This window comes from Gallinula chloropus (assembly GCF_964237585.1).
Source record: "Gallinula chloropus genome assembly, chromosome: 5".
Lineage (NCBI taxonomy): Eukaryota > Metazoa > Chordata > Aves > Gruiformes > Rallidae > Gallinula > Gallinula chloropus.
The window spans coordinates 65,329,610-65,357,132 of record NC_140090.1 but is presented as its reverse complement, the minus strand read 5'-3'; the positions used below and the strand labels follow the sequence as shown (position 1 = coordinate 65,357,132).

General features: G+C 39.1%; 1 protein-coding gene across 1 annotated transcript in view; it reads left to right on the top strand.

Moving 5' to 3' along the window:
- The first annotated feature begins 1,023 nt into the window (after positions 1 to 1,023).
- Positions 1,024 to 27,523, top strand: part of BLNK (B cell linker) — a 47,313-nt gene continuing 20,813 nt past the window's right edge. The window contains exons 1-7 of the mRNA XM_084265077.1: positions 1,024 to 1,148; positions 16,100 to 16,165; positions 21,761 to 21,817; positions 23,709 to 23,758; positions 24,747 to 24,787; positions 25,609 to 25,765; positions 26,929 to 27,098. Coding sequence (XP_084121203.1) covers positions 1,102 to 1,148; positions 16,100 to 16,165; positions 21,761 to 21,817; positions 23,709 to 23,758; positions 24,747 to 24,787; positions 25,609 to 25,765; positions 26,929 to 27,098 — 588 coding nt within the window. The 5' untranslated portion in view covers positions 1,024 to 1,101. The remainder of the gene's footprint in view (positions 1,149 to 16,099; positions 16,166 to 21,760; positions 21,818 to 23,708; positions 23,759 to 24,746; positions 24,788 to 25,608; positions 25,766 to 26,928; positions 27,099 to 27,523) is intronic.

Here is a 27,523-nt window from a genome sequence, read left to right as displayed (position 1 = left end):
ACTACAGCCAGTACAAACTGGGGAAGAGACACATCATGTGAAAATCTAGCCTAAGTGGCAATGAGAATCTCCCCAAGAAATAACTTTGGGTCCTCAAAAGATACTGTACTTATCAAAAAATATTAACATGGTGCAGATGAATATTTTTTAAAAAAGAATGAGTGGGATTCCTGCCTAGAGCAGCCTTAGCTTCTAAACTAAGATACATAGACAAGACAGAGAGCAACAAAAGATGTCCACCAAAGGTGCAGAATTATACCAGGTTCAGTGATACCAGAGCCATAAACACAGGTCAGCTACCTACATCTGGGGTAGGAGTGACCTCACCCTGTGTACCTGCGAGGATGTGGGTTTGCTGCTGCCGTAGTTAACAGGGTGGGGACTTTTTTATCCTGGCAATGATAACATGGTGATTTTCTCTGATTTTGCTGGAAAACCTCTGGGAAAGGGAAATTCCCACAGTAGCATGTTGCTGCCTGGCGCACCTTCACTGGGAAGTGCGGAGGGGCGGGGATAAGGGCGCCAACACCTGCACGAATCCCTACAGCCTGCAAAGCCACCCGGAGCCACAGGCAGCCGAGGGCGGGTTATTTGCCACAGTCCGTTGAGGTTTACCGAAGTCTGACCCGCGGTAAAAACAGGGGGCCGAATTGCTGGGTCACCGTCCTCTAAAATCAAGTCAGGGCTTCCCAGAGGCACATCAAAAGGTCTAAAGGGAGGAGCGGATTACCGAAGCCTTGCGTTTCCACTTCCAAAGGCTCCACCTCAGCTCCCGGTTCCGCAGACACCTGTGCGCGCCGCCGGACGGGGCGGAGGCGGGCGGCGGGGCCAGGCAGGGCGCCCCGAGTATCGGGTCCCTCCTCTGCCTCTGCTAGTGCCCGTGAGGAGGGCAGAGACAGGCTTCAGCAGCCCGGCACGTCACAGGCTGGGATTAAGCCCAGCGGAGTCTTTACTGGCACGCAAGTTTCCGTCGCCCCCCGAGTCGCGGTGTCAGGAGGGAGCCCAGCCCAGCGCAGCCCAGCAGGAGGAGGCGGCCGCGCCGGCAGGTGCCGGGTCGGACGAGCACAGCGCGTCCCGGCAGGAGCCGGCGCAGCGCGGAGCATGGACAAGCTGAACAAGCTGACCGTGCCGGCCGGGGAGAAGTTCAGGTAGGGTCTGATCCACTCTCGGTCTCATCCGCGAGCGGGGTTGCCTGGGGGCTCCCGCCGGTGCGGAGCTCGGCGGGGTCCGGGCCGGGAGAGGTGGCTGGGAGCGCTCTCCGCGCTTGAGTTAGGGGGATTGGGAGTCCGTGAGGCACAAGGAAGTTGGCAGAAGTTTTAGTGTAAAACGAAGTTGTTACCGGTCGCCAGGGCGGTACAGGGAAGTGCGGAAGGTAAACGCAGATCTGGAGTGATCAGTTGGACACAGATTTAAAAGGAAAATGCGCGTGTGCTTCATCTGCAGTGAGAAGCGTGGGGTTTAAGTGCCTGTTTTCAGAGCTGTAAGGATTTAGTCTTTGGCTCAGATATATAAGCCTTACATAAATTAGGAAAATGTAATTAATTGTGTAGTGGTTTAATCATTGCCCTATGAAGATGGCTTTTGCAGATAAATTCTGTAATATTTCCTAATCTTCGAAAGAAGTGGCAGGAATAGAGGGAACTGGAAAACGGGAAATGTTCCTAAGTGAAGGAGAACAATGTTAAACACAGGGTTTGAGAGGAAATAAAGCAGCAGCTGACCGTTACTGAAGTATTTTTAGAATGACTGAATTGGTGTGCTAGTGGAGTTGGCACTTCAAGGAAGGCTCTTTCATCACAACTTTTTTTTTGTCTGAATAGTTGCTGTTTCAGATTGAAGTAGCATAGAAGCTTCCTCACAATAATAAGTATGAAAGACCGAAAAATGTATTTTTCCTAAAATAACCCATACTCAAGTACTAATTTATAAACTCTTAAGTCTTTCTCCCTCTCCCCAAAAGCCTTCATGCAAATCAGAACTGTCCCTTGCAAAGTTAATTTTGATGAAATGGCATTTCTTGATATCTCCTCTTTCCACACTATTGAAATATTGGCCAGGGGGTATGCATATTTGAAAAGCTTCAATGACCTTAATATTCCTCAGCCGGGCGTACATAATAAAGAGTTTCAGGCTGCATCCTACAGCCCAGGCAAGAACTCTCTGGAAGGCTCAGTGAACGGGGAAGAGGCAGTGAATTTCCTCATTGTCCACAATTTATCACCTTAAATAGTCTCAAATGGCCTAATAGGTGTTAGGGCTCAATGTTGGCCTGAACTATCTCAAGGTGATAGGTGATAGATGGAAAGCCTAATGCCATCAAGACAGTTACTGATACATAAAGAAATAAGACATGCACTCTCCCCTGTGATAAAATGTTAGCTGGGACGAATCTTGTGCACCACTGCAAATGATTAAAGCAGGGTTACTTTATGGGGGAGGGGCGTGGAGTGTCTTCATGTGGCATTTATAATGGTTTACAACTGGTTTGTGAATCAGTTCAAAAGCTCTAAATCGGAAATGCAGCCGTTGCATCCCTTCTGCATCCTTACACTTGCTGACACTTTTCATCTTGACCAGAGTTTAACTATTGCTGCAAAATAAGGAACAGGAGGAGGTAGCTCTGCTTTCTGTATTAAAAGCTACCTAGTTGTGTAAGGAATGCAGAAGCACATGTTTCACAAACATATGAGTGTTCTCACTACATGCGGTGGAAATGCATGCATGCTTTGATTTGAGCATGTTGAAGTACCTCCTTGGATGGAAACCTGGGTATTTGGCTACATGGTCTTACTATCTTACTATGGTATCAGGATTTTTAAAACTTAGGGCGGAACTTCTCCTGAGTACATACTCATAGTATAAATTTAGGACAGATGTGCAAGTATAGGAAGCGATCAGCATAACATGGCGGCAGCCTTTCCTTCTTGAAGCAGCTGCATACCCCCTTGTGCTACATGGCTTGTTGACAGTGTGGCTGGCTTCCCAGTATAGGCTATTGTATACATGAAAAACACATAAATGGTTCAGAGTTTGTACTGAATGTTGTATGAACTAAATGGTAACTAAAAAAACTACCTTCCTCCATATGCCAAGATGCAACACTGTGAAAAACTCCTACCAAACATAGTTTTAATTGGTGTAATTATAGTTCACATTTTTCTAAAGACAGCTTTCTTAAAATTTCTGCTTTGTAGCAGCAAACATTAAAGTAATGCTGCTGTTGAGTCAGTGTCTGAGAGTAGAGCTTTTGATTTTTTTAAGTGTAGACCTTGAAAACTAGATATTATGTGGTTTTGCTAAGCTCATCTATTCTCCATGGATATATTTGAATCTACCAGGCCTAGCTTTTTGTTGCATTAGGGACTCTTTTATGTCAGATCTGAATTCTTAACATACTCCATTTGTTTGTTCATTGCAACACTAAGAATTGCAAGTGTTCTTATGTTCCTCTGACTACCGTGTTGCAGTATGGATGTTGTTTGCAGTTAAGCCACCCAATTAATATTAGTTGCAGAGGAATGCTGGAACTTCACGGAATTCCAGTATTACTTTTAGCAAATGTTTGTTGTAAGGTGTGCACAGTATTATACCAGTGTTCTCTCAGAGCATATTGTGTGTTCTAATTGCTTCCATGCATTCAGGAAAAATTAATCCCAAGGCCTGATTATTCACCATGAGATAGATTAATTTGTGGTGCTTACAAATAAATGCGTACTTTGAATGGTTTTCTACAGTGTGGAGTGAATACATCAGCAATAGCCATGTTGCCATGGCAGGCTCTGGTGTACCTTGACTTCAGCCTGAAAAAAAATAATGCAGCAGGCAAACATACATAAATAGATGCACTCATTGGGAATGGTAGGCAGGAAAGATAATGGGAAGTTAGCAACTCAAAAGACACAACACCGAAATTGGAGATTATTTCTGGTTCAATTTCCTTAGACTACAAGCCTGTGATTCCTGGTCTTTAAAGAATTTCTAGCTGCTATATATGATTCTGTTACAGCATCTCTTCAGACACTTCTTTTTTTGATTATGACCACAAACCTTGGTAATGACCCTCTGCTCACAGCTGTCTTTAGCTGTGTATCACAAAGTCCTTTCCAAAGGCGGCATTACCACTGCAGTGATGGGCAAACCATGGCACAAACCAGAAGTGTACCACATGCTTTCACTTGCCTAAGGTCATGCAACCAATAACTTCCAGATTGCAGAGACTTTTCCAAGAGTGTGATTTCATGTTAATTTCAGATGACTTGCAGCAGTTCTTCCCCAAAAAATTAAAAAAAAAATCAACCACTATCTCCAACCATAGCTCTAAAAGGAAAATCATGTCAAAAAAACCCAACTGGCTTTTTTTCTCAAGGTAGACAAGTGTGTCAATCTATTTGCAATATTTTGTTTTAATCCCTTGACATACAGGATGATTTGAGTTCTAATTCTATAAAATTCAAGAGGAGTTTCCTTAAGGTCTGGAAATCTGTTAGTTGTCTATCAAGTTTAAAGGTATTTATGGCCCTCTCTAATTTTTTACTGATAAAGATAGCCTGACTCTAACTACTCAGCCTTTACCAAAGGATTTTCTGGTACTGTTTCATTTTGAAAGTGTGTAAGCAGAAAATTAATGCATTTGAGAGTGAAATAATATTTAACTGAAACCGATACCTTCTAGGTATAGGATGTTGTATCATAGGAAATATTTATTTTTTTGGAAAATGAATGAGGAATATCTGAACAGTAGTTTGGTACTGTTAGAAAATATTACAGTAGTTCTAATAATTCCTGTTAATAGTGAATTGCAGTAAACAGACTTAGAAGCTTAATATGTTGGATTTTTTTCAAGTCAAATTTAACAGTTTATTACATCAATAAAAAGACAAAAGAAGAAAAACCTCAGGCAGGAAAGTAACTGGAGTTTCTAATTAAGCTAGAGAGTGTTCCCCATGACAGAACTGGGGACCAAAGTCCACATCCAACTTTAACTTCTGTTCCCCCTGCTACTTATATAGACTTTGGAGGAAAGGCTATCCAAATGCCCAGTTATTTGTCACAGCTCAGTGGTCTAAAGACCCAAATTGTCACTGTTTCACATAGGAGATATTTCCAGACCAACCCTTCCTAGTTACTCATCACTATCTGTTCTTCACAAGCCTGCTCACTTATGCTCTTATACCTGCTCTGTTCCTCTTGTTCTAGCAGAAGTCTCATCTGCATCCGACCTCAGGTCCTAAGGGTATAAAAGCCATGAAGGTCCTCTGAACACCACAGGTCACCACCTCCAGCAGCCTTCTGTCTCAGCTTCCTGTTTCTCCTGACAACTCTGCACTGCACAGTAACACTGCCACAACAGCAGCTTTTGTGGCACACCCACATCTTAGCCCAAAAAATACAGGCTGAATGTGAAGTCATATTAAATGACAGTGTTGACTGTCTGCAGTCTTTTAAGCCAAATCTCACATACATGGGGGAAAGGAGGTCACTAGCTGACGAGTAGAAACAAAAGTTCTTCCTATAGAATTATTAGGTCCAGTTTGCTATACAAAGCATGGAACTGTGGATAAATGATGAAGTTGTTATATCTGTATTTACTCTAGCTTTCTGTTAGTTTAAACAGTTCATTAATCTGTCTCACCTCTGGACTTTGGAATGGAATGAGATAGAAAATGCAAACTTCCCCAAATACCACTGTAAAAATCCCTTCTTTCACCCACACAGCATGACTTCTCCATCTACCCTTGTTTCAGCATGGCACAGCTTCCATCCCATCTATATTTATCCTCCTTTCTTTTCTCCACACAGGCATTTAATGATAAAAATCCCTCTAAAGTTTGGTTTGTTTGGGGTTTTTTTTTCTCACTTATCATTCTTCTTTTCAGCTATGTCATCCTGCCTGGACTAATCTCCAAGGTGAACTCTTCATTAAAAATTAATAAAAAGATAAAAAACAATTTCAGTCCCCCTCACAAAAACCCACCCACAAACAAAAACTTTTTTTTTTTAAAACCTAAATTACTACATGTACCACATACTAAATTATTCTGATACAGGACTTCCTGCCTATGATGCTGTTTATAGAAAAGTGTGTTTGAGTGTGATCTACCTATGTTTTGAATGAAAATATGGCAATGTGGATAAAAAGTTGTGGTGTGATATTGAAATTATGGTGAAGAGCCCTGGCTTAACCTCTGCATGTACGTAGCAGTGTAGTATTATAGTCTGTTCACAAGATCATCTGTGCTTATTTAGTATCTATAGCTTCATTCTGCTTGTGTTGGCAAAGTTCTGTTACTGGCATAACTTACTCCACCACTGCCTTGTATATGTACTATTCCAAATAAGATTAGGTCTTCTGTGACATTGTTGTTTGGCCACAGTAGAAGCATTTGCCAACTAAAGCAATGACAAATTACATCATGTTAAGCCCACGACTGACAGTTATTCAGCAAAAACTAGTACTATCGATTGAAAATTCTGTTAGTATCTCTGTTCCTAGTGTGTTAGTATATATACGTTGGAGGAGTTCATTTTCCAGATGTAAGCAAAGCCAGACATGCAATACTACAGGTTTATGAGCTCAACATAAATGATGTACTACACAGTAAATACTTTCAAAAGAATTAAAATAATGCAACCCAAGGCAATAATATGGAATAATATGAAAAGTCAAGCTTAATGCAGGGGCAACTGGATAAAGTAGGCTATTAATGCAAGTGGTTATACTAATGTCTCCTTCATGATTTAAAATACAGACACTGTAGGCATCTCTGCAAGAAGCAGAGTGGCAGCTAAGTGTTACTGAAGCTGTAGTTATGTGGCCAGCTTAACTTGGCATAAATCTGAGTTGCTGCCAAAAGAGTAGGTCCCTTTCTTCCACCATTTCTTCCAGTGCCTCTGCTGGCCCTGCCACTCGTCTCTGCCGTCATGCTGGCACAAGGGTTCCCATCCCCATGTGATGAAGCTGAATCTGATCCTGATGATATCTAAATTGGCTAAAGAAAAAAGAAGTTAGTTTCCCAGCTTCAAGTTCCATGATTCATCATGGCTGGGTAAGCACCAACAGCAAAGAAGAGAATTTCCCCTTTCGATGGCAGACCATGCACACTCCCTTAAAGTGGCCTTATAACCCTAGGGACCAAAATACTTCTCCAAAGTTCTAAGAAAATTTGATAGACCTCAGTACAAAAGAAACAAAACTGATAGATCCATGAATAGCCTCTATTAGATCCTCCCAGTACTACCCCACATCTAAGGTAGATATAATGCTTCTGTAGCTTGAGCAAAACCAATTTCAGCCCAAATGCAGCTGTGCTCATTAGTCTTCATCAGTTGTGTCAAAAATGCGTCCATTATCCTGTATCCCCATTATTTTGATTCTAAAAAGGTGGTAAAATCACTTCAGCTAAAGGGAATTCAATGCTAAAGGCATTCAGTTTAATAGTTTGCTAAAGCTATAAAATACATCTGCATTTTTTGCCATACACCTTACATGAGTTGAACAAAGATACCCAGAGGAAATTAGTTGAGAAGCTTCAGTTGCTAACAGGTAAGAAAAAAATGGAAGTAAAAAAAAAAAGTTGTTTTAGAGAAGAACAAGAGAGTTCCTCTCTCCTTACAACTTGGACATTCCTGTAGAGAAATGCTTTAGAGGAGGAAGAAGTCTTTTGAGAGAACGGAAAAGGAAGTACTGGGATGTAAAGGGTAGTTTAAAAAAAATCTGAAAGTCTACCCACGAGGATTTTTCCTTTGCTCTTATTCACGCTGAACAATTATGAAGAGAACCAATAATACAATACATTTTTAAGAAAAAACTTGTCTCTACAAAAAGCAATATAAGTTCATAAAAATCCTAAAATTAGTGATTAACTTCTAGCACCTACTCAATGTATACATAAAAGTTACTGTCTTGGAACCAATGTTAGACACTTGTGAATATTGGGCAGCAATGAGATACCTGGGCTTATTTTGTCTCCAGGAGTACGCTAATGTGAGTGTTTAAAGTTTAAGGCCAGATCTAGAAGCTCTGCTCTGTTTTATTTGGCTGTCAAAGCACCATTTGGTAGAGCAAATGCAGACTGTTATGCATATAAATGCACTTTTGATTTAAAGAAGAGTTAAGAGGCTGTTTAGAAAAGCCTCCCTTTTCTTAATGCACTCAGCACCTTGCCTTCAAAGTATTAACACCACAAAGTTTTCTAACCCATGGAAAAATCATACCTTTTTTTTTATAATCCTTTCACAGTCCATGAACTCACTGGATTAAAATTACTACATTAGACTGCTAGGAATATAAATTTCTTAAATGGCATGATGATACTGATAAGACTGCACTAAGATCATGAAGTAAATTTATTCATCTCTTGTCAGTGCTTATGTGCCCATGTTAGAAAGACCTTACCACAAAGCTTTAGTTGTCTCAGCTCTGCTGATAAACCTGCATAGGTTCTTTCAATGCATACAATTCCAAGTCACTGCAAAGTAATTACACTGTTTAATTTAGTGTTAGGACCAATTTGTGTCAAAAATGTATTATGCCTTTACATACTATATATTTTCATTTACATAGTCTATGTTACTGTGTGCTAGTACAAGGGAGATCAATAGCTTCTTTGTGAAGATTAGGTAGAGGGTATATGAAGTTGAAAAAGTATAATCAATATTTAGCCTTTCTGTGCTTTTTTGTGTATGATGTAAACACCCACCTGCTCTTATGGGTTTTGCCTTTAGACAAAGTAGCGGATGATTGAAAAATGAGCAGGATAGGATGTTATTCAGACTTCTAAAAAAAACCAAACACTCGACAAAACTAAACTATTTACGGTCATTTTCTCTTGTGCATCTCATGAACAGACGACTCAGGTTCCCTTTGTCTCAGGTGTAATTGACTTCTCCCCATAAGCAAACTTCTTTCAACTTTTCAGCTTTAAGATACCTTTACAGATAAAGATCAAAGCCTTGTTCCTTTGAAATGATGGTTTGGTGTCACAGGTTACCGCCTCCAACTCCACTCTTCCTCCTCTACCATTAGGAAAGGCATTGTGGGGTGCATAAGAGTGGATATGGGGCAGTAACTCCCTACCCTAAACCAGCAGCAGCTGAAGCAGTTTATCTGTTTGCACCTCAAGAATTCAGATATGTCTTTATGCATTATGCCCACATAACAGCCATTGAAAGCACCAGCTCCAAAGCAGCCAGCCTGCATTCCTTACAAATGGAAACTGCAACATTTCCCCTGACGTTCCAGGTAGCACATGATTTAGAGATGCATGCATGAGGACATCTGAAGTACCTAAGGGAGGCCCAACCATTGGAACTAGATGCTTTCTGTATTTGGGAATTTTCTTTTGCTTTCTACTGAGCAACTAGGAAGGAGGTGAAGGGGGGTGGAGTTGTATAATTAATTGTGTTGGTTTAAGTGCATAAAACTGGCAAGTTACATGAAAATAGACCTTACAAAGACACTAACCAAGTTCATGAGTTCCCTGTTCTTCCACAAAGACCATGCATGTCAGGAGCACTGTGTTAATGGAAGCCTGTTCTAAGGAAGGATTTCTTGGTCATTAATTTAGTTTCAGAAGATAGTTCAAGATAATAGCTTCAAGCTTTTAAAAAAATCTCAAGTGGTACTTTTACAAATCCCTGTCTAGATGAGCAGGTTCCTGCCCCAAGCAAACAGGAGTCTCCCCTTTGTCCAGAAACATTAAGTTTCATTCTTAAATTGGTCACCCGAAGATCTGTTTATAAAACAAAAGGCTGAGAGAAACACAAAATAAAGTGCAGCTGGGGACAAGGTGTGTGAGAAGCAGTAAAGGAGGGGCCTGGGTGCACTTGTCCTTCTGTAGTTTCATGTTTTAATATATTTATTTTTTTTTAAATAACAGAGGTAGTCATTTTGAATTTTCTGCTTTTAAGTTTTGGGTTGTATCTTCTAATAATTCAGCTTTTATTCTCCAAATTCCATTATACTCTTCCTCCTTTTCTGTCTTCTTTTTTGTAACTTTTTATAGCTGAAGCAGGTGGGATTTGGCGGGGGGGAGTGGGGGTGCACTTCTAAAATGCCATTCAAGGTTTCCAATGCTAAGAGTTTGAATTTGCCTGAAAAACAAAAAATAACTGCACTTTGGTTTTATGTGATCTGTTATGTTTTCCTCAAGACAAAACTGAGGGCTATACCTACCTACAGTCTTACTTTAAATGAATGGAGGACATAATGGTCTTCAGCAAATGGGACTTTCTAGACACAGAACTACAGGGTGCCCTGTGAGCGAGAAACAGATGTACTCAAAAAGGTATAAGAACTGAAACTGAAGTGCAAACTGACTGACTTGTTGTTATTATTAGTATTTTGAAATCAATTCTACTTTATCAGGTAAAGATGTAACTGACATTAGAAGGAGGAGAAGGAACATGCAATCACTTAATACTGAATGTGTCTATATTGCTTAAAAGCGTTCCCTTGCAGACCTGTCTGAACATATCCTGTCAAAAATTCTTGCCCTTTTTTAAGTAGGAGCACTGTGGCCATCAGGAGTAGGGAAGTGATCCTTCCCCTGTACTCAGTGCTGGTGAGGCAGCACCTGGAGTATTGTGTTCAGTTTTGGGCTACTCACTACAGGAAGGACATTGAGATGCTTGAATGTATCCAGTGAAGGGCTACAAAGCTGGTGAAGGGTTTATTTAAAAGACAAGTCTTATGAGGAGCGGCTGAGGGAGCTGGGATTGTTTAGTCTGGAGAAAAGGAGACTAAGGGGAGACCTAATTGCTCTTAACAAATACCTAAAAGGTGGTTGTACTGAGGTGGGGGTCAGTGTCTTCTCCCTGGTAGCTAGTGACAGGACAAGGGGAAACAGCCTAAAGTTGCATCAGGGAAAGTTTAGGTTGGATATTAGGAAAAATTTCTTTACTGAAAGGGTTGTCAGATGTTGGAATAGGCTGCCCAGGGAGGTGGTTAAGTCACCATCCCTGGTGGTGCTTAAAAGAAGCGTAGATGTTATATTTGGTGAGATGGTCTAGTATTGCACCTAGAAGGGCTGTATAGATGGTTGGACTCAATGATCTTGAAGGTCTCTTCCAACTGAAACCATTCTATGATTCTAAGTAAGGAAACTGGCCTGTGAGTGCAGATGGGGATTTTTCAAGAGGCTCAACAAATAATTCAGACAGTCCTGTAAGTGCTGGAAATTTAAGGACGTATAATTTTAGTTCTCCAGATAAACAGAAATAAGCATGCTTGCAATATAGGAAACTTCCTGTGATTCATTTAAAACTGGTTCTTGTTTTGCCACCACTCCCTACTGACACTGCAGTCAGCCCTGTTTCCAAAACCATTATCAGCACCACTCCCAGCTGCAAGTCCAGACATCTGTGCTCACCCCCAGATGCACTGAAACAACCATGTCCAGTCTTCCCACCCCAGAGATCGTGTTTTCTTACAGCAGAGGGGTGTCACTTGCTACAGGCTGTCCTTCACCACATGATGTAGGCAGCTTTACAGGTAAAATACTGACAAGTAGAGTGTATATCAAAGATTTCCAAAGTACTGGATTTGCTATGCGTGGGTTGATGCCCAGGGCTGTTCCTGCACACAGGAGATCCTTCTCTGCTCCCAGGAGTGAGGGGAGGCCACTGAGACCATGCCAACTGCTCTGAGCCATGATAGGCATATTTACATAATACGGATTTGTAAATGTTTTCACAGATTTATAATTCTGATAAATACCAATTTCTCAAAAATTAGTCTACATGGTAGGACAATTCCTTATTACATGTCTCTCTGAACTTAAGACAGACTCCTCTTTCTCAAGTCTGGGGACTCTGCACCTCATCTCACATCTGAGTTGAAAGCTTGTTAGACACTTTATTCTTCATGTTATTTATATTTTTCTCTTTTAAAAATTATTGTAACTTTGGAAAGTGTTTGTGGGATAGCCTGTATGCAAAAGAGTCAAAAGCTTCCAGCAAATGTTTGAGAGTGAGGATGTGTCACAGGCCAGGTCCACCCATTGCCCTTCACTTGACACACATTTCTCATATGCTGAGCTGTGACCAGATCAAAGAGAAGAGTGGTTTTGTTTCATTTTGGTTTATCTCAAGGCAGCTCTGCCAGTCCTTGAGCACAGCGAAGTACTTTGTGACATAGCAAATCCTTCTTTCAGGGTATATTGTATTTGCAATATCAAACCTTTCCACCTTCCTTTACATCTGTATCCCAGATAGTGAGCCCTTTGTCAGTACATCTGATAATCCTGAATTGCTGGAGGTCAAAATTGATAAGATACGGAAAACAGCAACACAGGCCTAAAAAGTGTTTTCTTTTAGGATTCATTCAAGAGTTGTATTTGTTATTTGCTCCAACATGCAGAATTTCTTATGTATTTGTTAGAAATTTAAAATGTTGTAGAAGCACCTGAAACCAAGACTTCCAAAAGGTCTGAAAATCTGCAGTGTGCAGAGTTCCTGATCAAAGGGTCCCATCCAGTCTATACCTGTCACAAATTGGATCTCAAAATAGCTGTGAATTGCTGAAAAGTGTTTTCAGAGATTAACAGTGGCACAGAATGCACCTTTATCTGCAAGTGGGGTTTTACATAAAAAGCTCTCAACTAAGCTGAGTAAAGAGTTGGTAGTTAAGAAACAACTCTTTGACCTCTTAATTATCTTTAACTGCAACGCAAGGTAAAACTAGCACTGCTTATTATTTTCATTTACAGTATTAGCTTATTGAGGTCCTTGAATGTTTCTAGTATCTGCTCATCCCAAGAGAGCAACTAGAGAATAACCATTAGTTGGTAACGAGGTACTGACTCAAACATGTTTTGAAGAATGAAGGTTGTAGTTATGTACCTGAAGCAAGGGCTCTCTGGATTGGGCCATGGTTGCCTCTGTTTCCTAGACACTCTCAGGGCTGCTGCTCTGCTAAATTCCTTCCACAATGAAACTCTACTTGCAGTATTTTCTTAAGTAAAGAAAAGTTTTGAGAGCTAGTCAGATGTGTAGATCCAGGCAAAATGTTGTGTTTAAATGCCCTTCTGTGCTTCACTTTCCTCATTGCTCTGGAATGGCCTTTGAGCTTGGGTTTGAGATGCCAAAGATTTGGGGAACCCTCTTGCTTTGCTACCTGCCTCTCATCCTTTCGAACATTTCTCTAAAATCACAAGTCAAACAGACAGCTCTTAGTAGAACTTGTCAGTTGTAGCCCATTATATCGGCTGGCACCTCAAACCTCAGCCTCTAGCTAACTGGACAGACTGGTTTTTGCAGCTGGTTCGACTTTATGAGTCAAAGGAGATTTCACTTGAACTAGAGATCATCAGTGCTTGATGACTTCATACACTCACTACTGTACAGTGCACTGGTTATCTACTTACTCTCACAGGCTTGACGCAATTTAAGTTGGTCAGAGACAACAAACTAAATATTCCAGCAACTCCTACAAGAGCTATGTAACTTTAAAAACTCTTTTCTTCCACACAAATACATTAGATACTCCCTAATTTATCACACTTCGTAATTAGAAATGGCTCCAGAAAAAGAATGAGGACTAAGAGGTAGAGATTTTTAGGAAATTTGGTTATGCAAAAATGGGAATATTTCAGCCTATATGCATGAGAAAAATAACTTATCAAGCCAGTAAAGGCAAATGTGATTATCTCTACATTAAATGTAGCTTCTTTATTTTCATGAAAATATGTACTAAAATGTTCTTTTAAACTACAGCTTTATTCACTGCACATGAAAGACGTGTGATAGTCTAATCAGGTCACCTAAATATTATCAAATGAAAAGCAAATGATTCCAGTTACTTATAGTCATAAATTTTGGGGTAGGTTGGTGTTTTCTTTTTTTTTTGGGGGGGGGGGGGGAGGGGGGCAGAGGGGAGAAATGTGGGTTTAGAGACCAAAGTAACAATGCAAATTAAAGTCAGTTTTATGAAAAATGAAACACCTTTTTTCAAAATAAAGCCACAAGTTTCCCATTGTAAAGACACATGAAGGTCACAGATGACCAATAAACAACATTCAGATCTAAATCTACAGTTACATATTTTTCTTTTGTTTTGTTTGGGTTCTATCTCTATCAAACAATAAATATTGAAAGAAAAATAACTGATGCTTACATGTATTTCTAATTAAAGGCTGACAAGCTTTTTTGAAAATTAAAAAAAACACATACAACCAACCATCTCCCCAAACTAGAAGTAAATTATTTAAATCTCCTCTCATTCTTTTCATTCCACATTACTTATCATTTATAGACGCTGCCAGGTGCCAGCTGGGGCACAAGACAGAAACACTAAACTGCAGAAGGTGGCTATTTATGATGTTTCGGGCATAACCAGAAGCCGAATCTATTGAGGCGGGGGACAGGGATGGGACACGACCAAAACGAACCAAAAGTCAAACACCACAGAAAAGCAGAAGTTGTTCTGAGATCTTCATGCTAAATCTGCAGATCTGGGCTATCTGGTTAGCTTTGATAATAATTCAAACTGTTCTCATAGTTGTAATGTACTGGTGCAGGAAACCTTTTTGCTGTGTGCCTCTTTCTCACACATACAAGTACTTTATTTTTTTATATCAGCAGGTAACACTATATATTTTTGCTATAACAGGATGAGTTTTAAACAAAAAGATGCACTTGTGAATTATTTGTCAGTTAATCTCATGATGCTATTTTTGCTGTGTTGAGAACCTAAAAAGAATAGGTTGAATTGTTTTTTAAGTAAAATTGGGCAAAGATTTAGGGTCTAGAAATATCAGACCCGTGGCCTAGCCTGTCAGAGCAGCATACTACATGTTGTTGTATTACAGAGCTGCTAAAATGTGGGATATCCTTCAATTCCTGCCAGAATCACAGAATGACTAGGTTGGAAAAGACCTTTAAGACCAAGTCCAACCATTCCTGTCCTCTAGTAAACCGTATCTCTAAGTACTTCATCTAATGAAAGGATCAGATTTTTCTGTTATGTTAATAAATATTGTGAAGATTAAAATTAAGCTTCAGTGTTTACTTCAGGATTCCAAAAACTTACAAGTATACAGTTATTTAACTTTCTATTTAAAGGCAAGGCATTGTCACTAACTACCAAAGTTGCTCTAAGATCAGTAGAAGAGGTAGGAAGTTCCCTCTCAGTGTAATTCTCACTCTGCCAGGCTACCGGATGCCCTGAGTGGCTGCATGTCTGCTCAGCCTAAACCAAGGATTGCAGACAAATAATCACATAATGTTACTACAGTTATTTCCTGATTTTGTTTAGCTAATTCTCATCTAATTCCAATTTCCTTTGAAAAAGCTATTTTAATTTTTAAGAGGCAGCTGTAATTGCTAATGATGAAGCTGGAAGGCAGTTTCCTTTTAGTGAAGCTCTATACATTGCTCAGCTTTCTGCATAATAATGTTTAAAGAAAATTTTTAAAAATGGAAAGAATAATTTGTGTGTACTTATCTTCATAAACAAAGCTTCCAAGAGTCTTTTCATAGCCTGAACAAGCATCAGAGATGAGGTAGGCAAAACAAAAACAGCATAATGACATAGACAACTTACAATGAAGAATGGAAGGCAAGTTTTGTTAATCCCTTTTAGAAAAAAAAATGTTTACTTTTATTGGCTGTGATAAAATCTTCAGCTCAGGTCTAAGAAAAGATATTTCATTTAGACGAACGGGAATACAAGCTGTGTGAAGAAACTAAAAATATGGATTCTACAGAAGTTTCTAGTATGATCAGACTTCCAACAGTTTTCACTATAAAAATCAGTCTTTTGCAGAAAGTTGTACCCGTGTTCCTGAAAGTGACTTGATTTTAGTGGTGTGGGTTTCTTAAATGAGAAACGAGGCAGGATTCTATATCATACATGCTGAGTAAAAAATGAGATATTTAACTTAAATTGCCTTGATTACAAGTAAAGCCAAAGAGCTCTGTTGAAAAGGGAGGGAAACTTCATACATAAACACTTTAGCAAGTAATGTATTGAACATACTTTAAGCATTTTTGATGTGTGAAATATTACAGGAAATGCATTTCCTGTATTTTTCTTAATTTGTATAAATGGGTGTTCAACCACATGCTAATTTTAATGCTGGCTTTGTTTAATATCTTACAGGAAACTTCAAAAGATGGTGCATGACATAAAGAAAAATGACAGTGGGATAATAAACAAGTTCAAAAAGTAAGTTTGAACCATTCTTAGTTTAATCTATTTGGAGAAGTTCAGATTGCTGAAATTATAATTCAGTGTATAGTGTAGTACTTTAGTGTATAGGAAATTAGTGATGGGTGCACGTTATTCCAGAAGGATGTACTTCAGTGTGCAGAATGAGCTTCAGTTCACACTACGACATGCAAAATTGTCATTAGTATTAAGGGTATCACAAAGCAGTTGCGGAACTGGCCTCCAACAGGAGGTTGTGTTTGTAGCCATGAAAAACAGAATTTGGATAAAATGCGTTTTTCTTACAGATTTTCTTAGGAATGATCATCACTTGTTGTTTAGGTGTGTGCATTTGTCTTCAGGCCACTGCTTGGGCTACCTGCCTTATCAAATTTGAGCTCCACCTTGAAAAAACTGGTTAGACATCACAGTTAGAATTCCCATAAAAATGCTCAGTTCACCTGTGTTTCAGTGCTATAAAACAAAACTCAGCATTACCTAACATCCTTATTCCAGTAAGAAGTATTATAAAATATCCATGTGTATTTATACATCCAATGTAATTCCAGTAATTCTGCACTTGTCAAATGAATACACCATTCACTGCTTCCAGTCAAACATCTGTTTAAACCAATTAGCTATTTAGCACACTTTTTCTTAATGCAGTAGCTCATTTGCAATGAACTTCTATTTGGATGTGATTTTTCTCATTCAGATGTCTTTCTTTACATGGGCCATTGACAACAGAAGTCCTAAGTACTTTTAAAAGTGAACTAGTACACAGTATCTGTAGTGTTTCCAGGACAACCATATTTCACTCCAGAAATACAGCTCTCATACATAAAAGACACATGCAGACATTGGTTAAAATTGTTCTTAGTGGCCATCATGGCCATCAAGAAAAAGAAAAACTATGGTTTTAACAAGAGCTAATTGTAGGTATACACATAACAGTCAGTTGGCTGGTGGGAGACGCTCTGCTTGGGAAAGCTGGGCTGGCTACAGCTACTGCCTCAGCTGCCAGCTCAGGTGGGGCTGGTGTCTGTGGGGCAGCCGCTCTCCCTAGCAGAGAAAATGGAAATGGAAAAGGACGTCTTCCTGAGAGCAGCACTGACCACCTGGGTCACCCGTGCCCTAGGCAGAGGGATGCAAGCCTTCTTTTGTAGCCTGTTTAGTACAGCTGTGTTTATGCCCACAAACCCTGAGCAGGCTCTGAGGGTAACACCTGGTACAGCAGATAGATGCTTGTAGATCACTTTTTAGTTTATTCATCCTCTTTCGCACTATCACCACTGACATTTGCAGTAAATCACAGTAACATTGTATATGTACTTGTTATTTCCACACAGGCAAAAAAGCAAATTTTCCCTTAAAATGACCATCTTTCAACTACTTGGATTTTTAATTTTATCTAAGTGTGGTCTTGTTTTTAACACAGAGTGTATTTAACCAGACCACTGTATGTAGATGTCTGTGTGCAAAAATGATTTCACCTGGGTCCTGCTCACAGGGAAGAGCTCCCAGGCTATCAAAGCCTTTGGTGGGTTTTTGAGAGGATGGGGATTGTGGAGGTTTGTGTTGCCTTTTAATAGGTGGTTGCCTACTTCACAGTAGTAGTTTAAGTGTAGTTAATGTTAACAATGTTGTGATGAGTTTAGTTCAAATGCTTCAGATGGCAAGAAACAAGAGTCATCTCAGACATCTGAGATAACAAATTGTCTCCCATAGTTGCCTGGACATGAATTCTGCTGTTAATCAGTATTACTCTGTGTGTCCTTCCCTGAGTAAGAGAGGAAGGACAGACAAGGGAAGAATAACAAGAACTAAATGTAGCTGGAGCTGGGAGGGTCAGAGGTGCCACTATCATTAAATGTCACATAGAAGATTGCTGCTACAATGCTGCAATTCTTTGTTTCTCTCAAGATTAAAAATAAAAAAGTTCACAAAAGAGAGTAGGCTCATAAAAACTCTCTTAATGTACAACTGCAGCACAAAAAGCACATTTCACCTCCCCCAGCTATAAGGGTACAAATTCAGATGTAAAAAAAAGAATCTTTCTGATACTTCCATGGTTGATTTGTTACATTAATTTCTTCTGCAATTATAAAGATCAGAAACTTACTGTCTTTAAAAAAAAAATTGAAGAGAAATTTCTCACACTTGCACAACTCCAGAAAAATCTTAAACTAAGCACCCAGCGAGACACGCAATAAAAGCATTGAGTTGGCAATACTGATATGTACAAGAGATGCCAAGCATTGTAGAGATAGAACTGTTTGTATTCCTCTATATGATTGGAGGGCTTTTTATGTGATTTTTAGTAGATGCTTTTTCTGAAAAATTAGGTTATCGAATTGATCAATTCTTCCATTTCATTTATAGAATTATTTTATTAAATGTCAAGGATCTAGACATGAACAAATCAGGGAAAATTGTGTTTAAAAAATTGCATTATGAAGCACAGATTTAGAATTTGTCTACATGCTGGAAAAAAACATAATTTTGTTTCAAATTCAAACCTATTATAAGTAGAAATAATTCTAAAGAAGTCAAACTGGGTACTTGCTTATTCCAAGTCTACAGTTGTCACACATGTATCTTGCTACTGAATCTGAAAGAATGATCAAATACTCATGAAATATGTTTGACTTACTACCAGCATTTTTAAGACACTTCTAAATCTGGATTGGCTCTTCATTATGCAGAAAAGAGAAGTTCTTGCATCATGTGCCTTGCTCATCAATCTGTGGGGTGCAGGTGGTGAGGGGTACACCTGCTATCCATGTGTGTCTTAAAGGTCTGCAGAAAGCAGCCTGAGCAGTGGTGGTAATGGGAAAGAAAACTACAGACTGACTCTTTATTGCTTACAAATTCATGTTGTTTATTTCCCATCCTGACTAAAAATTTTCTGACAGTAAAAATGATTGCCCACTGCATGCTACCATTCACCTGCTTGCCCTTACTTGCATGCAAACCCCTTTATAGTACTGGAGTCCTACCTGCTTTGCAGACCATGATCTCAAGAAGGATTATGTACTCAGGTGTAGAAGCAATTGCTATAGCCTATTGCATAAACAATGAGAGCTGGGGACATTTTTTCATATTCACATTCATGGTAGCACAGAACAGAAGTAAAAGAGAATTCACAGGTTTCACTCAGCAGAATGGTTACCTATGCCTGAAAGACACCACTCATCTGTAAATCATCAGCTGTAAACCTCTAGGCTGTGCTGAGTGGAATCCTAGCTCCATTGAAGTTGATGCTAAAAGTCATACTGCACATACAGCAGGGTTTCACCCCAAAGTTTTGGTAAATGCTGACCTACTGTACTGAATAAGAAACTGGAAGTTCGGGTTACTCACTTCGTTGCAATATCCCATCCTATCAAAATTTCTTTTGCAAAGCCATAGGAAGTCACGCACTTCTAGTTATTCATCCAACTGCTCCAACTGCACACCAGCCAAATATGTCCGTTTCTTGAAATCACGTTTGCCATGTGACCTGAAAAATGGAAAGATGATGCTTCTTCCTCTCATCTGCTCTACCCAGCTTTTTAGTTGGGTAGGTTTTTACTTCAGATTTGTCTGGACCACTCTCCTATATAATTTATAACTTGGGTGGTAACTTCAGGCAAAAAATGGACTTGTGTCACTAATGTCTCTTGATCAGACATCTGGAAGAAGGAAAAGTGGTATTTTATGGACTAAATCAGAGAAAAGTACTAAAATCAAACTGGTCCACACTTAGAAAAGGGTAAAATATCTAATTTTAGCTGCTTTCCGAAGAAACATGAATTTCAGCATGTTGCTGAATAGCGTGTTTAGAATGTTTTAAGTGCCAGGATTTTTATTAATACAACATTTCATCAAAGTGAAGATAAATAAATAACAGCTACGTGTCATTTCACAGCACACTGTAACAAAAATGTGTGTAAGATTAGTAGTAGCCCTTTAAAAAGACAGAAAAAAGTTTCAGATTAATTTTATTTTGTACACTCATCAGATGCTTCTAAAGTTATAACAGACTATTTCATTAGATCATGAGAATACAGTTCAGGAAAAGTTTATCTGTGAGCTGGATTGCACCTGTCAGGGATTCTGAAAACAATTTTGGCAAAATTCAATAAATTTATCTTTTCATCACAAGCATAGTGATCTAAGGCACTTAGGACTAATGCATACTACAAATACTTGACTTAATGCAGATGACAATGTCATTTTTGTACACCCTGTTAAGCAAATATGGTTTCCAAGAAGGGAATGGACTCTGTACAGGGTTAACAACAGAATGTAAAGGGCTCTTGAAAACAAAGACCTTTCAGGCACACTTTATATGCTGGAGGAGTTAGCAGAAATGCTAGTGAGGAAATGCATCTGTGGGAGAACTAAGTACTACATGTAAAGGGCAACTACTATGTATGTTCAGTTGCCTTTCCAGATGCAGCCTGTTTAAAAACAAAAAGTGTTGCTAGAACAGAAAATCCAGTTCTCTGCTGCAGTTTGTTTTAAAATTCTTCACATAGTGCAGGAAAACACAAAAATGTGATATGAACTTTAAGTATGTGATTCATATTTGCTGTTCCTATAGGACGCCTTGCAGGAGTAAAGATAAACACATGCTTAAATGCTTTGCTGGACCAGCTTCAGCATGCTGCAAAAGGAAATTCTCACAATATATTGGGGTTTTTGTAATTAAATAGTTTATTCTGCTAGCAGTTACTATGAGGTTTGGTACATTGCATTCTGTTCTTGTGTGAGCAGCACCTAGACCCCACTACCTGAAACATCTCAAATGTTACCTGGTTATTTGCTGAAGCTAAAATGTATATACTAAGATGTATTACAATATTTTTAAAACCTGTAAACATATCCCTTAAAAATGTACTTATTTTATTGAGTCCTTTAGAACTGAAATTTCTCAGGTTTATTTTAAAATCTCCAGAAAACTACTTATTTTCTACTAAACCTAAGAAAAAATGCTGGCTTCCATTAAGGTAAATGGAAACTTTAATTATTTAACTGTGTTCTATCACAGCTAACACAGAGATACTTCACCACCTGTAACTTAAATCCAGAGCAGAGTACCACTAGAATATTCTATGTGGCAATTGCGTTTCCTATAATTTTCTGTAACTCTGTTAAAGAATACATTAAGAAATAATTCTGTCTTCCACTCAAATATATATGATCGGTTGGATGGCTTTGTAATTCTTTCAGTCCCTTGTTGTTAACTTGACAGGAGTCAGTTGTCACTCTGCAAGCATCTATGTGTATGACAACAGGATCTGAAACAGCTAGGTAACCACTCCTTGGATAGGGGTTGTGTCTTTTAGCTTGCATTATGGTTTGTACACTGGGTAAGTTCTGGCTCTCGCAAAGTGATGCTGACTTCAAAATACTGGATTTCACTTCTGGCACTCAGTGAATCGTACCATCACAGCGAGAATTCATTTGGTTTGTGGGGTTTTTTGTTTTGGTTTGGTTTTTTGTTAATGGATTTGAATTTTTGAATAACTAAAATATTTGAAGAGATTCTAGAAAATATAGGTGTGGCCGCAAACTGTTTCAGCTCTGTGATAGACCCATTATTTCTTTTCTTCTATTGATATTCAGGTTCCAAAATGAACAAGTGGCCTTAATTTGCAAAACTGGGAAAGATACTTGGGACCGGTATGCTATTTCAGAGCTGCACAATGGCATGATAGGCTGCTTTGGACACAGACCTCTGTTCTGTGCTTCGTATTCTTTTGTTATAACATATTTACATTTTCTGTCGGGGCCACTGCCAGGATTCACAGGGCCTGGGACAAAGTGTTGAAGTCTTCTGTTAAGCAACTTGGAAGTGTGTAATGTGGCTTAAGCCACGTGCTTTACACTGTGACCCAGACAGCCCCTTGCTATTGTCTCAGTTCTACTATTTTCCAAGTCTCCACCATCTCTGAACACTCACAATAGACACGTTGCAAAGTACGTTAATAGAATTTGGTCTGTCTTCCCTAAGACCTGATATCTACCCTGGCAGTGGCCCTGTTTTTTTTCTTTCTAACATGCCTGTGCTAACCTGGACAGCAGATGACAGAAGGGCTGTTGAGGATGCTTCTACACTGTTGTACGCTATGTTATGTTACACTGCAGGAAGTTAAAGGCTCAGAGGAGGCAGCTATCCATCGCTAGTGTTGTTAGTAAGGAACAAGGCAAGTAAACACTTCAGAAGAAATTATTGAACAATTCATTCATTCAATTTATTCTTTGATTCATGCATGTGCGTATTTTTGTGACTATCTGTACAAGAGAATTCCATGAGTTCAACTCACAAGTAGCCATAGCATTTTCCCAAAGAGATGGCAAAAGTTTGTGAATTGATGTGTTAGCAGCTGCATGCCACCACCCTGAGTTACACTGGTATGAGAACAGAGACACCTAAGCAGCATGCTCAGGACCTAAATACTGAATGTCAAAGTGGACTTTTTCTTTTTTTTTTTTAAACAATTTGCTTATTTTTGCGAATGAATTTGTTAGGACCTGATTGAAGAATGAGTGAAGCCATCAATTCAGTGAACAAAGGTTCAGGTCCATGCTGAGATCTCATCAGTGCTACAGGGTAACTGTCAGACAGTGTTCAAAAATCACTGAAAAAACCCTCTTACAATGCTTCAGTCTGGTCTGATGTCTCACATGCACCATTCCTTCTGACTTTAAACCCAAAATCTTCTTTCTGTGATGTGTTTGGTAGGGGGGTGTTGTTTTTCGGGGGGGGGGGGGGGGGGGGCGGGGTTCAGGGTAGTGAAATTATTAGTATAGCAGCTGACTGTAACTCAGTGTCTTCTCTGAACAGCTGCAATTTAGCAAGCAGAAGTATGTGTATATACATACACACGCATGTAAGAAGAGAAGTACACCTGTGTATACATATGTTACATATATGCATACTCCTGTTTGCTGAATAATATCTATATGCACATACGTATTGTATGTATAGCCACAAAGATCCTTGCAGTATTTCATTTGATTCACTTGTTATAATGGTATTTGTAATGCCAGTAAAAAAGGTGTAACAACATAAAATAATAGTAAATGTAAACAGAACTTGGCTCTGAGAGACCTGGAATACATTTAAACATTAATCAGAAAATAAATTGCATGTAAAGATGATAGTTATAAAAATAGGACTGGAGAGTACTGCACCACTTTCTTATTCCATAATCTTAGCAAAGCCTCTGTGAGCCTGAACAGATTTTCATCTTCAGATAAATGTGCATTTGTCTCTAAGTCCTATGTTATCTGATTCTGCATTGGAAATGAGGAGCAGTGTGGGTGGGCAAGCAAGCTGTTCTTTCAAAATATGTTCTTAGTGCAAAAAAAAATTAAAATCTCAGATTAGATTCTGATTTCTTATCTGTTTCTAGCTGTTCAAAATATTCTCCTGCAGCTATTTGCTAAGCATCTGTGACAGTAATCTGTATTTCTTCAGCTGTAGGTATCTTATGTTACCAGCTTTTTTGTGTGTCTTCCAGTGAACGTTAACTTGCTAGATAATAAATATAATAATTATTGTTTACAGGCTAAAAAAAAAGCCTCCACCAAGTCTACCACAAAGGGATTATGCTTCAGGTAAGGCTGTAGTTATGTAAATTTAAACTGCATGTCTCTATATTTGATACCTATATGCCTAACAGTATTTCAGTTGTATGTTTTCTCTTAATTTTGTTTTAATGGGAGAAGAGTAAACCGTTATCAACAACTCAGAAGGTAGCTCACACCTCTGAAATGAGAGGCAAGCAAAACCTGGCAAGTTGTCCCAGTATGAAGAAAGAGTGGCATATAGCTGCTCCTCCAAAATCAGTATTTAACCAGGATTCTGCATGTAAGCTGCTTTAAACATGGAGAATTTGCATCCAGTCCCTGTCTGCCAGAAACTGTGATGTGAAAGTAAATAGGGGAAAAAATTTAACAGATCTGTCATCACGGATTTAGAATCTTAATACTATTACTGTGACAGTGATGTCATGAATTACCTTAGGTAGAATTATATTTGCTTATCATAGAGCGCTGCCCAGAACCTAGTTCATGCCTATTCTTACAAGTTAACAGCTATCTTGTTAAGGAAACAATACGAAAACTTCTACAAAGAGGACCAAGTTTGGAAGTTATTAGGTAATTGTTGCATGTTTGCATGCTTAACGTAAACACTTGTAATTAATAAACATTTCAATTGCCTTCAAGCTTTAACCAAGAAACAAGAAACTGTAGGGCCCAGAGATCAGCAACAGTTCCATAATGTAGAAACTGTTACTCCGACTTAAAAATAAGATGCATTAGCAGGACATTCTGGGTAAAGTGCACACTCTGCTGTTAGACCTTGTGCAGTTTGTCATAGTCTAATGCTTTTCTGACAGTTCTGAAGCAATCTATGAAAAACAAACAGGCATTTAATTTACTATTCTGTCCAATCCAGATGTGTTGGTCTAAACAGTTTAGGAAATTTTGACCACACTTCCTTAACTGAATATGATAAGTATAAATTGGGGAGAAAAAAATCTAAAGTAAAAAAACATGTTCAATATTCCATCTCCTTAAATAACTCTGATTTTTGCTTTAGAACATGCAGACAATGAAGACGAACAATGGTCGGATGATTTTGTAAGTACATATTTTTCGGTAATTGGTTACTATAGCAACAAGTTTGTACATGCAACAATAAAAGATCATTTTTTAGTCATCTACTTGTAGTTGAATCTAATACTACTGAGATCTTACTTGTTATATAAGAACTATTTACAAATAGCCACTGAGTTTTTGCTACCTCTACTTTTTTGCATGCAACTTAAAAGTACACTCAGAAGCACTGTCAGAGGTAGCTATGGATGCTAAGCTTTTTACATCAGTAAGCACATGGCATCCATTTGAGGGACTTCTTACTAGTTTCTGAAATTATTGTCAGTAGGGGAAAGACACTTCTTACTAAAAATGAAAAATTTCTGCTAACATTTTGGAGAAGACTAGAATGAAACAAGTCATGGTCATCAGCCATGTAAAGTAGTGGTACAATCATCAGCCTGAAGTGACTAGTTTTCTCATGGAGTAAGATTCTGAGTACCCTTTTAGTAGGAAAGGGAGAGGAAGTGAAAGGACAGTTCAAGAGTCACAGCTGGAGCTAGGAAGGAACTGTGTCATAAGGGAAAGAAACTGTTGGTCCACAATTTGAAGGCTGAGTTTTTGCGTGAGACTCTTGGAGGTAGCAAGAAGACAAGGAAGCAGGAAGCTTCTGGGAGAAGCAGAAGGGGAGGCAGATGGGAGTGTCAATTTGTTTAGAGGAGACGACTTAAATTGACCGTAATGTGTCCTTTCAAGGATACATTCTTTTAATTTGGTTAAATATTCTTGCAAGAATACAATTGTGTCATAGACTGCTATGAAGCTGTATGTTGTGAGATGAGAAATGGGAAGTTCTGTCTTTCTAGGACAGTGATTATGAAAATCCAGATGACCACTCAGACTCTGAGATGTATGTGGTCCCCAGTGAGGAGAATCCTGATGACAGCTATGAGCCACCTCCAAGTGAGCAGGAGAAAAAGAAGATTTCCTCTGCATTCCCTATTTCTAGGGGTGAATACGCAGGTAGTTATGGAACAGTTGACCATGTCAATTTCATAATTGCCTTTTTATCAGTGCCAAAAGAGAAGTGGCCCCAAATGGGCTAACCTGTCCTTTCCTCAAGAATTTGCTTTTAATTCTGACAATCGGTTCTTCAGCTTTCAGGGGTATGATTGTTATTACAGTGTGAAACAGGTTAGTATTGCTGGTAGCAATGTTTAGAATTTCTGTATAAAATGTTATACAAAAATTACTTTGATAGACATCTACTAACTACAAAATTCAGGCAAAAGTGTGGAAAATACCGCTAACTTGGCTCCAGATTCATCCACGTATTTTAATGCACAAATTCATATTGAAGACTAAGCACATAAGACTAGACAGCTCCCTCCTTAATCCTTTCTGACAAAAGGACAGAGGACAAAGCAGCCCAAATATTCTCTCCATACTGTCCTTCAAGACTGGTACTGAAGAGGATAAATATCCTGACTATTTCATTTATATCAGTCCAATGTAAAGGCATGTTTTCTTTCTGTTTTGATATTTTTTAATCATGGTAGATCACACTGAAGTGAATGAAAGTTAGTTTCAGATAGATGAAAATTAGAGCCATGGAAGGAAAAAACATTTGCAGATGCCTGCTTTCATTTTTCTATCATATAAGACTGTTACGATTTATAGAATAATAGTCAAAGAACTAAAATGACACATGTGTACACATAGAAGATGTTCAGCACTTCACCTACATGTTCTTTGAAAAGAGGAGGAATTTACCCAGAGAACCTGGCATAATTTGTCTTCTAGTCCCATCCTTTGTGCTGTGTAACAGTGTTTCTCCTCAGGTCAGATGTGTTCACTTCCTGTCACCATTGGCACAGGGTGTACTAACTAATGGACTGCACCACCTAGCCACCACATTTTCCCCAAGGAGATAAACAGTTGCTTCATACAACATTCAGTGTCTAGGCACCCTCTTCAGCCTAATACAGATGACTAGATTGCTACCCTGAGCAATGGAATCTAACCAGTCTGCACACAAGTCTCAACATCAGGACCAGCATATACTCTGGTCTGCCTTTTCACGTGAGCTGCAGCCACAGAAAAGCCTTGATTGCACAGGTAGTAGAAGACTGTCCACAGGCTACTGTTTAATATTTACTAAAATTGTTGTTTTATTCCATATTCAGACAGTCGCACCAGTCACCAGCAGCTTCCTCCCATCAACAAACCTCTCCCAAGTACACCCAGTCCAGCCATGTCCAGACCAAAGAAACCATCCATGCCATCCCTGCCACAGCCATCTCCTGCTGCAAAACCAAAAGTACCCCGGAAGCCTAAGGAGTGTAGTGATGATGAGGTAATAACTATAGATACACTTGTTTTGACAGTTTAAATGACTGATGACCCTGCACCAATCATAAAATAGACTGTACAGTGACGCCAGACCACAGCAGTGGTCTCTTTCTTAGCCCCTATGGTACAAATCATTCTGTACGTCACAAGCAGTGACCTGCGAGTACTGTGCTGATTCCTAGGGGATATCTGCCCACTTCAAGTGTCAAGGAGGCTCCTTACACCGCAGAATAGTTTCTGATCATCCATAAGAAGCTGCAGACAGTGGGGAGAGAGCAACCTCAAAGGCTACCCCAGCGCTGAAGGGAGGGGAGGGCTTTTATCTACCAGTCTAGAACTGCAGTAACTTGGTAAAGGGATTTCAGTCCTTGGGAATCCCATCTGCAGAGGATGATAAATGCTTGAAACAACAGCTACTGTGAAACAGCA